The 14,271-nt window shown below is 38.3% G+C and overlaps 4 protein-coding genes across 6 annotated transcripts in view; 3 read left to right on the forward strand and 1 right to left on the reverse strand.

Moving 5' to 3' along the window:
• LOC113672956 (uncharacterized) overlaps positions 1-2,786 on the forward strand; it is a 3,554-nt gene extending 768 nt beyond the window's left edge. The window contains exons 2-4 of one of the 2 annotated variants that reach the window (XM_027189297.2): positions 617-681; positions 909-992; positions 1,863-2,786. In XM_027189297.2, coding sequence (XP_027045098.1) covers positions 617-681; positions 909-992; positions 1,863-2,230 — 517 coding nt within the window. In that variant the 3' untranslated portion in view covers positions 2,231-2,786. The remainder of the gene's footprint in view (positions 1-616; positions 682-908; positions 993-1,862) is intronic. The other variant, XM_027189298.2, reaches the window with a different exon arrangement.
• Positions 2,786-4,548, reverse strand: LOC149050009 (uncharacterized). Of its 2 annotated transcripts, XM_089196498.1 has the most exons (3): positions 4,411-4,548; positions 3,623-3,752; positions 2,786-3,079 (listed from the first exon to the last, which is right to left on the reverse strand). In XM_089196498.1, exons 2-3 carry the CDS (start codon positions 3,733-3,735, stop codon positions 2,914-2,916), a joined length of 279 nt encoding a protein of 92 aa, XP_089052624.1. In that variant the 5' UTR covers positions 3,736-3,752; positions 4,411-4,548; the 3' UTR covers positions 2,786-2,913. The 2 variants fall into 2 exon arrangements, with proteins under 2 accessions (XP_089052624.1, XP_089052623.1); XM_089196497.1 differs by lacking the exon at positions 4,411-4,548 and having other exon boundaries at positions 3,623-3,914.
• A 2,680-nt stretch (positions 4,549-7,228) lies between these two features.
• LOC113672998 (uncharacterized) lies at positions 7,229-9,818 on the forward strand. Its single transcript, XM_027189345.2, has 2 exons — positions 7,229-7,467; positions 8,492-9,818. Exons 1-2 carry the CDS (start codon positions 7,383-7,385, stop codon positions 9,196-9,198), a joined length of 792 nt encoding a protein of 263 aa, XP_027045146.2. The 5' UTR covers positions 7,229-7,382; the 3' UTR covers positions 9,199-9,818.
• A 1,068-nt stretch (positions 9,819-10,886) lies between these two features.
• On the forward strand, positions 10,887-12,485 carry LOC113672978 (uncharacterized). The gene is made up of 2 exons (XM_027189328.2): positions 10,887-11,063; positions 11,687-12,485. Exons 1-2 carry the CDS (start codon positions 10,979-10,981, stop codon positions 12,340-12,342), a joined length of 741 nt encoding a protein of 246 aa, XP_027045129.2. The 5' UTR covers positions 10,887-10,978; the 3' UTR covers positions 12,343-12,485.
• The last annotated feature ends 1,786 nt before the right edge of the window (positions 12,486-14,271 follow it).

The raw sequence follows: 14,271 nt of genomic DNA on the forward strand, positions 1-14,271 counted from the left end.
AGCCCTCGGGAAAATACTCAAACGGAATGTAATTGAAAAGGTTCATGATGATGCACTGACTGAGCTTGAGAAAACTGGCCGAAGTCGATAGAGGTAAAGGTTCTTGTGTACGATGATCTTGACCCACAACGCTTCGATCAATACGAGAATGTAAATAGGTAACGGCAAACTGCCACTGAGATTTAATGAAGTGCTGGATTTTACGCGAGATCAACAAACATCTGACCCTATAGGAGCTACGATGCTTTTAGTATTCTGCCAGAGGCTATGTGACTCTGCCTGGTGTGCAAACACTGGTGTACCGCGTTTATGATAACGAAGAAAGAGGTTTCAAGTAGGATTTTAATCCGAAATAACTTACATTATCATACTAACTCTACTGTGGCTTTTTACATAAAGAGAGGAATTTGGGATATCGTTGAACGTCAAACATGCGTACAAATTAATTACCTTTTCATCATTTAACATCACGTTTGAGTCACCTTAAGCTTTAGCCCCTTTGATCAGTCCGTGAGGTGAGGTACATGCATTTCGTCATATTCGTAATAATGTCACTGTTCAGTTATAAATTATCTTTACCATCATTCTGAAGGTTATTTTTCATTCCTTTTCCTAGACCCGAGTCCTTGCCTAAAGCAGCACAAAGTAATGATGTAGGAAAAAATAAAGGGAAAAGATATGGTATGATTTAAATGAACTTTCGAGTTAAAATCTTCAGCTCGATAATCTCATATGCTTTAAAGAGTTTGATGAAGACAATAGTAAGCAACTGTGGTTGCTTGTAGGTAATTTTAACCACAAAATTGTGGCATTTTTGGGATCTGGTTCATTGAATCTCAATGACGACGATTCGAACTTTTTCACTTGCTAATATACTAGTTGGTTGAAGGCTAAATTTCTTTTTTCAGGGTGCTGTATTTGTCATGGTTGTCAGCCTTGTGTTGGCGGCTGTATGCAAAATTGCGACTGTTGTCACCATGAGTGCGATGAAGGTTTGTCAATTTCTACCCGCATGACAAATATTGTTACAATTTACTGTCGAGTTGGACACCAAGTGCAACTGTTAACGATTAACTGAAGGCATGCGGCATGAAATTGATAAGCTCTGAAAATAAAACAGTGTAGTTGAACTTGATACTGTTCTTAGAAACTATAGAGAGGAATTCATAGAAAGGAAGTCTGAATGGCTTTAAACAGGAATGCATTGTTTCGCACAACATCTGTGATACTTTTCATTAAGTGACTGCAGTTGAGTCGGTAACAGAGCAAGTAATTATTTTTACGCCCAGCGGAGGGATTTGAAGTACACCGTTTTAATTCTCCCATTGTATACACTCATTTATAAAATCATCATTTTGAATTTATAGCTTGCTGCCGGTCAAAACTTTTGCCTAAGATGTTATAGAGAAAGGACCACTTAAGATCAAGATACATCAAGTCGGATGATCAAAACGCGAAAAAGGATACTCCCCTAGAGCTTGATTTTTAAACATCAACGACTCAAGTTGAGGATTGATGTGATATTTGGAAACCACCTGTTTCTCTAGGCAGTATTTTTAGATAAACCCGAACAGTAAAAGTGGATACGCCAACCAAACAGTACAAAGTCAAAAAAATTAAAGGCTCGGGTATACCACCCCTCGGGGAATTCTTAAGGCAACGACTAATACAAAACCAAGTCACACAGCAACATCATACGAGGATGTTTTGAAACCATCTCATCTGAACACATAAACTGACATAAGTCTTGTCAGTCCTAGTTGGTTGGTAGCAAATGCTAAGGCCAGAAAAACATTAGTTTGCTCAGAATTTATTGATAATATCTTATTTTGTTCTTTATCTGTTCTCCATTCTTCATTTAGGCTGTTGGTGTCCTATACCGGGTGCTGAGGAAGCCCCCAAAAAGAAGCCCGCAGAGGAGCCATGTTGTTGTCCTTGTTGTTGCCCATGTTGCCCTGTTCCAAGTTGTCAGCATTGTTGTCATCATATTCATCATCACCATCATCATTGCTGCCCTTGCTGTCCTTGCTGCCACTGCTGCCATTGTTGTCACTGTTGCCCATGCTGCTGCCACTGTTGCCACTGTAAGCGATCTCAAGGGCCCCTGTCAACAACATTCTTCAGAAGACCTCTCTTCTTGTATCTGATTACTCCCTATCCTTCTATCAGTGGACTTTATGATAAAAACGCAAGGTCGCTGTTACAACATGGGCCTTTACGTGTTCACTAAGCCGGTAGATGGCTCGATAACAGCATTTTGATGGTTGATAATTAGAATGGTATGAGCAGTAGGTTTAGTTATTCGTGCATGGTTAACTTCAGGTTTACATCGTCGCGTTCCTCAAGATGCACCGTTCTACTAAAGTGATGCAGAAGTATGTTAATTGAGCCTTAAACTACCCGCACTTGGCACATATCTAATTATCGACTCGACGTGATAATATGAGATCAACCATCGTACATTTTCTTCCCCATGTGGATTGGGCTCGCTGGCATAGTGAAATGGTCCTTTTGAGGGCGCAAGTTGATAAATTACATGTAAAAAATCAATAATACGGTTCCGAGAATATCGGCACTTCAGAATGTTTATCGGTCTATGCCTTATCACCGGACCGACGCGTTTGCGAAAAAATAAAAAGCAAATTGTGTAACAAGGGATTTCAGAAAAACCTGATAAAAAGTGCCTAAAAACATTTACTGAGTTCAACAGACAATGACGTGTATCACACGTGTTTCCGTTTTTAAGAATATAAGAGGCTAATAAAGAAGATTATGTTTTATTAAAAGTAAGTCTCATCTTTCGTGATGTGATTATAATGATTACATTATGTATGGAGAGTAACGTTTCATGTGATGAGAGGCACCAGATGATACAGCTTCTTTTGTCTCCTAACGACAGTAAATTCCTGGCCACTAGCCATGATTTTTCGGTTTAGGACGTGGGGCCTTTCGCAGCCTGGACTCTTGAGCTTGGTCTTTATGCTGCCATGGCCAGGGATAACCATACGTCCACTGCGGACTAGCATAAGCTTTTACCAAGTTCATTCCAAAAAGTTTTGACCTCCGAAGAAGGATATTCCTAAAAATGAAAAAGCAAAGAATATTTCTCTGACTGTACTACAGTGTAGGAACTGCTTTTGTTAAATGCATTTTCTGGAAAGTATTGGTTAACGTTACAAAAGGAATACTTCTAGCTCGGTGTATTTGTTTAGGTCATCATTACGGTTCAGTTCCGGGTATACAAAATGACACGTACCGAAGAGCAAACGGACTTTGTAACACCCTTTGTTGAAAGTCAAAATCTTAAGAGAACCGCACAAAGAGCGGCTCTCTCATCTAAATCAGTCAAACTTCGTTATCGCTCGAAACCTATCATAGCTAAACGAAGCATTAGATCAGCTAAAGAGATGTGTAAGAGGAGGCTGATTTATGTCAGGTAACCAGATACGCTTACCCTCTTCAATGTTTTAAAACTACGTTCTCAAAACTACGCAATTGAGTAAGCTGTCACAAGCACCGGGAGTTAGATAGCTGGCAGAAACTGTGAGGCGCGATGTACATATCTCGCAAAGGATACTGACGGTATCATAATCAAACTAAACTACATCAATTCAAATGTTACCTCAAACCTGATGAAGTATTTCCCGACCCTAACTGGATACCTCTACTGTTTTCTGTCACATCAAATCCTTTACGTTTGGTGTGTAGGCTCTCCGGTACACGGAAAACGCCCATGGTATGTCCAAAGGTAACTGAGAAAAAGAATAAAGTCAGAGCCACTGATGAATTCATGTTCTTCAAGTCTGTAGTTTGTTCTTAATCCAACGCGTGTCTTATGATCAGTCGCTTTCGTCCCACACCCGTTAAGACAAATTTCTCAGTGTTGAGGTACAACGTGTGGAGGTGTCGCTTGAGGGTTTGCACCTGCACTTATTTACACAAAAAGTTTCACACATTCAGATCTCCTTTTCATGATTTTAATGTGACTGTTACTCCAGTCTAATTTATCTCTTTCAAGAAAGAGCTAAAGTTCCTGAGTCTCAAACCGCGTTAAACTCTTTCATCACTGATTTTTTAGCACCTTTACATTGTCTTTGCTATAGCGAACTTTTACTTTGCGTATCCATATGCAAAAATATCGTAACATACCAATTTCTATTTCTATTAAGAATTGATGTGATTATTTTACATCAATTCAAGATCTTAGAGGTAATCGGTTATCTACACAGATATAGATCCGGAAGGTAGAAGTCTTGGTTGGGAAAGTACAGAAGTCTGGAATCATTCACTATTCGAGGTAAGCTTACGTATATTTAGAATTAGGGAATGATCCTCTCTTAATAGATGATGTGAGACAATAAAATCTCTGTTCCGTTAAGAGGCGATTTGAGTAAGTACTACTGCACATACCTAATGACTAGTATAGTCATTATAAGGACACTGGCTAGTGATTAGAATGACGCGATGCCAGGTTTTCGTGTTTTTATGTTCTTCAAGAGTGGCTAGAGACACATTTCAGGTAACCACGCTTCTACGGAGCTTACCAGTTGAGACAAATCGTCAGAAGATTCCTTTTATTATGGTTGGACGTTGATTATAACAGAAATACGGATGGATAATCACGTGTGGTCGGCTCCAACCCTTTTAGTAAGAACTGAAAGAAAACGATATTTTCCAATACTTTTATTGGTAATCGTAATCTGAAAACAGAACGTTAATATTGTACTTGAAGCTGTGAAGTTTGTGAGAGCTATAAAACATTTCCTTTAAGTTTCAAAGCTTCTCAATCGATTTTCTTGATTAATCATTTGCAGTTAGTTTCGCTCACTGATATACTGTCTCACAGTCTGAAGCAATCATTTCTACTCTTAAAGGCCATCAACAGGGACGATGAAAAAAAAAAAAAAAAAAAAAAAAAAACACAAGGGGTCGCCGTGCGACGGTGGCCACTAAAGAAACAGTTCAGTGGTGATGGAGATGCACCGATCACAGTTGTTAGAAACCATCCAATTACAGCTATCCATAGAGCTTCGTAAAGGACATGTGGTCTGTTTGCCTCATTGCCTAAAGACGAAAAGCAATGTGTTGTCGAAATGCCGCACTCCACATTTGGAAGCGACACATTTTTGATATCACTTGAGATTTGTGGAGGACAAGGTCAGCTTTTAGCTTTAAATATAAATATACCCCACATCCTCTTTATTTTAGTCTTTGTTTTAACAAGACCTAAAGCCCTGAGCTTCTTTTTAAATATTAAATTTAATGCATCACGGCACATTTAATGCAGATAAAGGTTTTTATTACATAAACTACAGTGTTATACAAGGATTTCCAGCCCTGAGAAAAGCCGTAACAACACACGTGAAAAAATAGGACCTTCATTGACCTGACTCGGTCAGGTCAATGAATGAACAGCAAAGCCTTACCATTCTCAATTCATGGTCGTTTGTCGGATTTTTTTCGGATTATGGCTGCTAAAATACTGAAGAGTCTGTATCGTTTACAGACAGTGACGTTCAAACTTTCCTGGGAAAGAAAACCAAAATAAAAAAAGTAGAACCGGGAGTTACGTATTCAGTGGCTTTGGTAATGGTATTTCTCGCGGCTGAGAACGAAAGTCAACGACTAATAGATTTGCCACAGGCCGATTTTGGCTGTGTACCTGAAAGATTTTTATTTTTATTTATATTTTTTTGTCGGTAGGGACCAATTTAGTGACTAAGAATTTTGTATATTGAAAACTAGGCCCGTTGTTTGTTTTTGTTGTGATTCAACGCATGTTTCATCTTAAGTGCGCCAACGCGCTTAAGATTTTTATTCGGAGTGTCGATCCTTTCATTTTCATTCATTAATAAAGTCGACTTTTCCTGTCAGTAAAGGGCTACTTTGTTTATATGATAAATAAAATGATACGTGAGCTATCGAGTTAAACGCTTGAAGAGAAATTCCATATTTACGTGCGCCCATATATTGTTCTCTATGTACGTCACGAAGGGTTTTAGTTATTTCAAGTGACGTCCTTTTTTTATTTCGTCATCTCAAACAAATCGATAGCTTGAATGTAAAAATAAAGCCGTCAATGGGGGGGGGGGGACAAATTTTGCTTTGTTGACGTATTTTTATGTTCTGCAAGGGTAAATGACTTCTTTCGCCTGAATTTCGGAAAGAAAAGCAATAAAACTATCATCCAGTCAAAATGAGGTTAATGTTCATTAATAACACGGTTAATTAATGAACAATAATGAGAGATAATATTAATTAACGTACAATTAGAGATAATAATAGAGGATAAAGTGATTAGTGCACTTGCAAACATATAAAGTTAGAGAACTCCATAAAGTTCAATAAATGGACATGATGGAAACTCAACGTCTTGGTGATGTATGTACACTTGCATTGCACTTTGACAAGAGATTATAATCTTGACTTTGAAGTGTGCTATAAATGTGCTCGGCTTTTGCGATTTTGTGTTTTCAAAATGTGCAGCAGTATTACACACTTATGTCCCGAGTGATAATTACATGTAAGTATGTGGCGTTTTTTTACGGTCGCTTTGTATTTAAGTTCTCTTTAAAAACATAGCTTTACGACAACAAAAAAAAGATAGCGAGCAAACTGTCAGTGTCTACTTTTATCTTCATATCGTTGTGTCATCCCCAAGTGAGTAGCAAGTTGTGCGACTTTCACCAAGAACTTGAAACTCAATCACTCCCACTACGTCAGAAGAAAATAAGTTCTACCAATGAGATGAAGAGCAAGAGGATGGCTTTGTCGCTCATTAAAGAATAACAGGTTAATACTTTTCTTCACGAGGAAAGTCACCATTTTTTAATTTTTAGCCACAATTTCGAAGGGGAAAAAACCCAATAAAAAATGTACTTTTGTAACAACTAGTTCGCTTATTAATTTATCAATTATCTTTTTTTATTATATAACCCGGGACACGTAAACCAAGAGTTCTGGGGAGACGGGGGAATGTCCATGAAATCGGTAAAAGGAAATACAAGAATGGTCTAAAGAGCAGCATCTCAGAGACAATTTTCAAAAGCCTCGACAATCCTCCGAGAAGTGTACTCGTGGTTAAAGGTTAATACGCTTGGCAACGGAAAAGAAGTTAAAGCTGTAAGTTAGGTGGTACTCGAGAAACTATCAGGTATCGCGTTTGCTAGCCAATCAAATTCTAAGAGTAGGCGTGATTTACAACAGCGCGTAAAAAGGGGGAAAGTTTACCAGTAGTAAAATGACATAGTCCTCTGAACCATTTGTCAAACTGCCGCCTCTTTGTGATGTAATACTTTCTCATTTCCTTGGATATCAAATAACTACAAGAGGCATTTTTTGCTTTAGATTCATTCGCAGTTTTTGTCTCTTCATCTGGCAAAATGCACATGAAACTAATAACCGTTTTATGCCTCGCATTTGGCTTTTTGGCCTTAGTGCAAGGAAAGTCTATTAACAAGGATAATGGTAGGGATGACTTTTATTTACATTTTGATATTGTTGATAAGAAGTAATGATTGCATTTGGAATTTTTTAGTTGAGGAATCAAAGGAAAATCTAAAAGAAGAACAAAATAATAGCATGGTATAGCTAGAGCTAACAAAAAAAAAGCGATTCTAGAGAAGATAAGCAGTTTGGTCAATCCACACGGTACATTTCTCAAAGAATGAAAACTGCCTGTTCTCACTCGGAAAGGGGTCCAGTGGCACTAAAGATACAAAAACTTTCTTTTTCAAAATTGCACGCTAGATAAAGTATTAACTCATATTCATATGTTATTCCAAATAGCCAATAATATGGAATTTTTTCATAATGAATGGGCTCTGTCGTAAGCGACCCACACTGATGACACCAAATTTTTTTTCTTGACTTTCTTTGCTCCTCCAGTTGAACTTTCTAGCTCTCTGATATATTCTACTATGCTTAGATACTCAAAGAGCAAATGGGAGCGATAAGAATACACTCATTTGTCTTCTTTAAAGGTCAATTTAAATACACAACAAAATATTTGCCGGAGAAAGGGAAACACAACAACATGTACAGTATGATCACAAGCAACTGCCACAAGTATTAGAAGCAATGATTGTTCTTAGGATAGAATCTGGTCGACCCGTTAAATTCAAGAGAAATTAAGAAAGCATGCGTCTTTGCAAATTCCTGAGTCGTTCGCAACTGCTGTAAGGAAACAATCATGGAAGCATACTTAACATTAATAGATTAAAAGCTCACTCGAACACGGCCTGCTATTGTGTAAAAAAATGTTCTGGTTTTGAATACACAGCCCTTCTCTTTTCGTACTTCCTCTCCCATCTCCTCTAGATTCAAATTTGTTTTGCATTATTGAGTCTCTATTAGCCTAATGGTTTGCATCCACTCTCCTTATCTTCGTACTGATCGCTCCACTGCCATCGGGAAAGTTGATATAACTCTCTGCATGATTGTCCTCGATGAAGGTTAAGCTACCAGTTTGACTTATTTTATTGTCATGCAGAGCAAAAAGTGAAAGATTCTTGTGAATGCAGTGGAAAACCTAAAAAGAAATGTACCGAGGAGACGAAGAAATCAGAGTGCCCCGAAAAATGTGGCGGTACGTGCACTGAAAACAAGAAGTGTGAACACAAAGATCAACCCAAGAACTGTACACACAAAGATCAACCTAAGAAATGTGATTGTAAGGCACAAGCAGAAAAATGCAAAAATGTTGCCGCAATTGGAGGTGGGAAGAAATGCAACTGTAAATGCAAAGAGGGAGAGGCCAAGGCAGGAATTCCAAGACCAGCAGACCCCGCTGTAATAGGAGCCGTGAAACTATCATCTGCCATATCGCCTCAGCTTGGTATCGGCAAAAAAATCAATTCTACAAAGAAATGCTGTTGCGGTGATTGTTGTCATGACTGTTGTCACGATTGCTGCTGTGATTGTTGCCATGACTGTTGCTGTGACTGCTGCCATGACTGTTGCCACGACTGTTGCTGTCACGATTGTTGCTGTCATTGCTGTGAGCCATGCTGCTGTTGCTGCCACTGTTGTGAGCCATGCTGCTGCTGTCACTGTTGTGAGCCATGCTGCTGTCACTGCTGCCATCATTGTTGCCACTGTCCATGCTGCTGCTGCTGCAAAAAGTCCAAGGAACAACTCAATTCCGCTGCATTGGCTGCCGCCGCCGCAGCTGCCGCCTCCCGCCCAATCCATCATTAAATCGAAATTATCGTCACTAATTTTGAAAAACATATTCTGATTGTAGACCATCGTTTTGCGTGTTCCTCTGTCTATCGCTGCAACATACAGGGCATAAGCTAAATGACGTCCGCTGCCGATGAAATTGTTTCATAATGGAAGTTACATAACGGTAAAATGTCAGAGAAGTAAGGAAATTGGTAAATAATTAGATCTGAAAGTCAGTATATAAATTGAAACAAAATTTATCCTCTATCCGTTGAGGTGACAGGTATACTAAAGGAAAGTCTTATAAGAGTCTTAACGAACTTTATCGAGAAATAAAGCCTTTAGCGATTTTGCTACATCAAGATCACGTGAGCTCGTCAGGAACGGAAAGAGTCATATGGTTCCAAGTGCATTGCAGCGTAAATACTTTATGACGCGTCACCTGATATATACCTCTTCTGGTGTTCAGACGAATCGTTTTTGTCAAGAACCATGAATATTAGTGTTTACATCGTTTTTTGCGAGCAATTAGTTTGACTGTTTGTATTTAAATGTGATATGTGCAAAGTGTAACCATATTTAGGGATATGATGTGAGATTGTTGAATGGTGTTTGTTTGAAATGCGAATGTGAAATAAAATGAATCGATCAACACATTGAATTCTAAGATTTTTATTATATTGCAGAAGCATGAAACTTTCTCGCGAGTTCTCAAATATTGTCAAGCTTTGTGCAATTAAAGTTTGAAATTCTCACGGGACAGATATATTCTACTCGATTATCTAGTTCTGCATGGCACAACTTGAAACTAGTAGTGTTTTCCAAAGGGTTTTCAGAGACATTGAGGAACAAAATAATAATTATGATCTATGATCTATTTAGTTTTTCTTTTGGCTAATCAGTCAAGCAATTGCAATGTCTGTGAGTGAGAACCATTTGTTTACTCGAAACATTAGACCAGCACTTATCCCGGGACAAGCCACTGCCACATTCTTCTAGCTTTCCCCAAACTGCAAATGAGTGCTAACAGGTTGATACCTGAAGATATTTCCCAGCATCCCCGCCTATCATGTTACTCCGAAAAAGAAAATCCTTCCAATAACACGGAAGCAGCAGACACGAGCATTTGATCTCTGCGTAAGGCGTTTTCTTTTTGTTACGGCAAGCGCACACATTGGTAACTTTAGAATAAAGGGAAAGGTGATTTTTCACTGCAATACACATTCAAACAGAAAAAAGAGAGGGATAACCAATCGTGAAATCCATTTGTTAGTTCAGTGGAAATTGTAAGGTGTTTTTTGCAGTTTTTGCATGAGCAACTAAGAAAACAACACATGTCATTTCGATCAGCATGTTAAAAGGTGCAAAAATATGACCAGCTGTCTCTCTGAGCCATAGTTCAAGTTAAAGTGCAAGTCAACTTTTCTGGTTTCTCTGGTAAAATTAAATTAGTTCGTTGAAGCACCATTCCCGGAAGTGACCATTTGACATGTATTCAATGATTTCGCAAATTGGAACACCCTTGCCGGTTATAACACGAACTAAAGTGTCTTTCACTTTCCTTAAAATAGTTGCCTGATGACCTAAATGAAGATCACTGTTATCCGTTTTTGCCAAAAAGATGCAAGTCATAAAATCAAACAAAGTTCTGATGCATAAACAAATCGCATATAATATATGGTCGTATTCAAATCACGAAATTAACAAAAGGTCACCAGTTCAATTGATTTTTAAGGGTAAATTACATCATAAAGGCAACACTTCAATCACTGGACTCACCGAGTTCTTTCTCTGGTTTGTTTTGTGCGTCATTATGAAGGCGACAGTGTTTCTTTGTTTTTCTATGTTAAGTTGTGTTTTCTTATTAGTGGAAGGGAAATCAATCAAGGCAAATCACGGTAAGGATTTGTTGTTTGAAGTGAGAACGAGGATAACTTCATAGCAAGGGTTTATTTCTGTTGACGGATCGAATCCATCGAGAAATCATTCGCTGCAGTAGTGAACTGATTTTGATGTTTCAACGTCGATTTTTTTTGGTGCTCAAATGAGAGAGAAATTGTTTCGTTTCAGATCATTTTTTTCACGATCATAAGAAAACAAGCAAACTCCAACGACAATTAGTGCGGCTGTTCACAGAAAGCAACCCAAAACATTCCATAAAATTAAAAAGAACGAATTTTGATAAGATATAAGAAGATAAGTTACTTTAAACCTGATTTATGAGAAAATAAAGTTACAATAAGCCATTGGCTTTAAAGTAATTAATATATTATGCTGGGTCAAATTCGGAGCGTGTTGACACACAAGAACTCTTAAACACTCGCCAAAAGACTTACTGGTATCTCATTCACTACTTTCCTCGACGGGGTTTGCTTTGAAAGTACCTTGTTGATTTGCATACCCTTCAGAGGGTTGACCAACTTACTTCTTCTCCATATAAAACAACGTCAAACCTTTGTGACCGTTTCTTTGGTTAGCATGAAGTTGATCGTATGTTAAACCTGTTTTTTTTTTATTTTAGACGAAAGGAAAGAGGCCGATGCCAATAAATGCACTTGTGAAATTCCAGCAAAAGAGGAACAAAATATCGACGGAAAGTGTGATTGCTCGCAAGGAGACGCAAAAAAGTGTCTGAGAGACAAAGGAAAATGTAACTGTGACTCTTCAAGCGCAACGATAAAGAATTGCAGGCCAGAGGATTGCAAATGCAAGAACCAAAAAGATGCAGAAAGTGGCAGTATTCAGACAAACATCACGAAGCGATGTAATTGCAAATGCAACTCTCGTTCAAATACAGGACACTCAACTGTAGCAGCGCAAGTGTCAGATAACCCGGGTATCTTGGCTGTTGCACCAATAATGGCGCAAGCCGATGGAAGTCAAGCGGTAAGAAAGGGAAAAGGGTCCAAGAAATGCTGTTGCTGTGACTGCTGCCACGACTGTTGCTGCCACGACTGTTGCTGCCACTGCTGCGAACCATGCTGCTGTTGCTGCCACTGCTGCGAACCATGTTGTTGCTGTTGCCACGAGTGCTGCTGCCCATGCTGCTGCCACTGCTGCCACTGCTGTCCCTGCTGCTGCCATTGTTGCTGTAAGAAGTCAAATGCCTCAGAGAGGACGCCTGCTGTTGTCAATCCGCAGATCGCTGCTGCACACTCCAAGCCACAACATCACTAAGAGATGGTCATTTAAGTCTACCGATTATTAGTAACAAAATATCAAAAAACAAACCTCCTTAAGTGCCACAATATCGTCATAAAATTGTATATATGATCATGTGTAACAGAAGGGTCGACATGAAATAAACAATTAGCATAGTAGTGATGTTTGTGTCTATTTTTACTCATATGTCTGACAATACATTTTAAGTAACAATTATCCGCAGGTTCACATTCAAAAATTCTGCAACTGATTTCGTCCCCTAATACGGTAATAGCGAAACCACCTTTAAGATATATCGTGAATTTGAGATTACACTAATTAGAAACAAACATAGGTTAAAGTCACGAGACAGCTGCAAGTATTCTATTTAGGAATTCTTTATTAAGTCATTCCTTTTCTTTTTTTTTTCTGTAGTCGCTTCTGTTGCACAACCAAAGAGACAATAGGGTTTTGATTTTGCTAGACGCAGAGGTCAAAATTCAACAGAGTTAGAGGAGGGCATGGGGGGGTCGAACTTCCTTTCGAAATCCTAGGAATTTTCCTTTCGAAATGTGGAGCCAGGTCGGATAGTTAACGATTCTTGGCAAAACCACACGCACTGGCAATTAACTACCGATACAGAAATTTAAGCACAGTGTGTCTGATGTGAAAAAGGTTTTACCGAGCATTCCATTCTTAAAACTTTCTTAATTTGGAAATCGCTCAAAGCATCAAACAAACACTTACATTTCAAATGTTTATCACCAAATGTTTGTATACACTAAAGCAATTACTAGGAGAAACTCAGGCCTTTTAAAAATTATTTCGCCGAGCAGATTCAAATCATGTTATACTGATTATTCCACTTTGTGCGCTTAATATCTTTGCAGCAGAGGAAAAAAATTGAAATTAGCCTCTAAGGGTTGGTTGATGTGGATGTTGACAGCATGTGGTGGTACAGCAATTAATTCTTACAGGTACCAGCGCTGAACACAAGATATGACTTGGTCATTCTGTTTTTATACGCGTCATTATTATATGTGGACTTATTTTGTCTAGTGTTGACATGAATAACAATAGAATTGAATTCACAAACTCAAATTATAACAAAGATACTTTCAATAATCATCAACTGAGAGACATCCAATACTTCTCGCCGTTTTTTTCTCCTTAGGTGTCCTAAGTATGTAAGATAAAAAAGGAACGACTTCTATATCCTTAAGAGCGACACTTACACCACGATTAAGCGACATCCCCGGTCCATTTTTAAGGAAAGTTATACTTGTACTACAAAATAACTTTCGATCAACTACCTTCGATAAATGTGAAAGTATATATACAAACATGTTAAGACAGGAGTTTCCAGGGAAGTCGCGGAAACGAGAAAGAGGACTAGGGGCACCATTCACTGTTCAGGTTTTTCCACTTTTCAGTTACACTTCGGATGACTTTCATCAAGTCTGGATTTTTTTCGCAAAAAGTTCCACATTTAGCGCTCATTCGATGATGAATTTGCATTTTTTCATTGAAGTGTTTCAATTTCTTTTTTATTTGTTTAGCTTGAAAAGTGGGGATAGTACATTGACTAAATTACAAACAAAAACAGCTTTTAATTCTTTTAACCTATGACGCTATTACTTTTCACATTAGTTCGTATCGCTAGATTTCATATTGTTTCAGGGCTCCGCTAGACTTCTGAATTTCAATTGTCATTCCCTTAATCTATAGCACAGATGGAAGTTCCTCTCTCTTTGCTCGCCACGATAAGCCCTGAACAGATCAATTACAATTTCTTACAAGGTTTTCAGTCTTAGAATACCCCATTTTTTATCAAATAGTGGTTTTAACTTTACTGAATTATATTTGTGGCGAAATGGTCACATGTGGTTAATTTTAAACACAAAGCAATAAATAGATGTCTCTTCAAGCTTGACGCTTGCGATAGGTGGTGCATTCAGCCATTCA

Source organism: Pocillopora damicornis, chromosome 2 (assembly GCF_964200805.1).
Source record: "Pocillopora damicornis chromosome 2, jaPocDami1.2, whole genome shotgun sequence".
NCBI lineage: Eukaryota > Metazoa > Cnidaria > Anthozoa > Scleractinia > Pocilloporidae > Pocillopora > Pocillopora damicornis.

Excerpts from the sequence above, each read along its gene's own strand:
- LOC113672998 (XM_027189345.2), top strand. The coding sequence starts at position 7,383 with ATGCACATGAAACTAATAACCGTTTTATGCCTCGCATTTGGCTTTTTG. Across the intron at positions 7,468-8,491 it reads GTCTATTAACAAGGATAATG|AGCAAAAAGTGAAAGATTCT; the intron begins GTAGGGATGACT and ends ATTGTCATGCAG.
- LOC113672978 (XM_027189328.2), top strand. The coding sequence starts at position 10,979 with ATGAAGGCGACAGTGTTTCTTTGTTTTTCTATGTTAAGTTGTGTTTTC. Across the intron at positions 11,064-11,686 it reads ATCAATCAAGGCAAATCACG|ACGAAAGGAAAGAGGCCGAT; the intron begins GTAAGGATTTGT and ends TTTTTATTTTAG.
- LOC149050009 (XM_089196497.1), bottom strand. The coding sequence starts at position 3,792 with ATGAATTCATCAGTGGCTCTGACTTTATTCTTTTTCTCAGTTACCTTT. Across the intron at positions 3,080-3,622 it reads AATACTTCATCAGGTTTGAG|GAATATCCTTCTTCGGAGGT; the intron begins GTAACATTTGAA and ends TTTCATTTTTAG.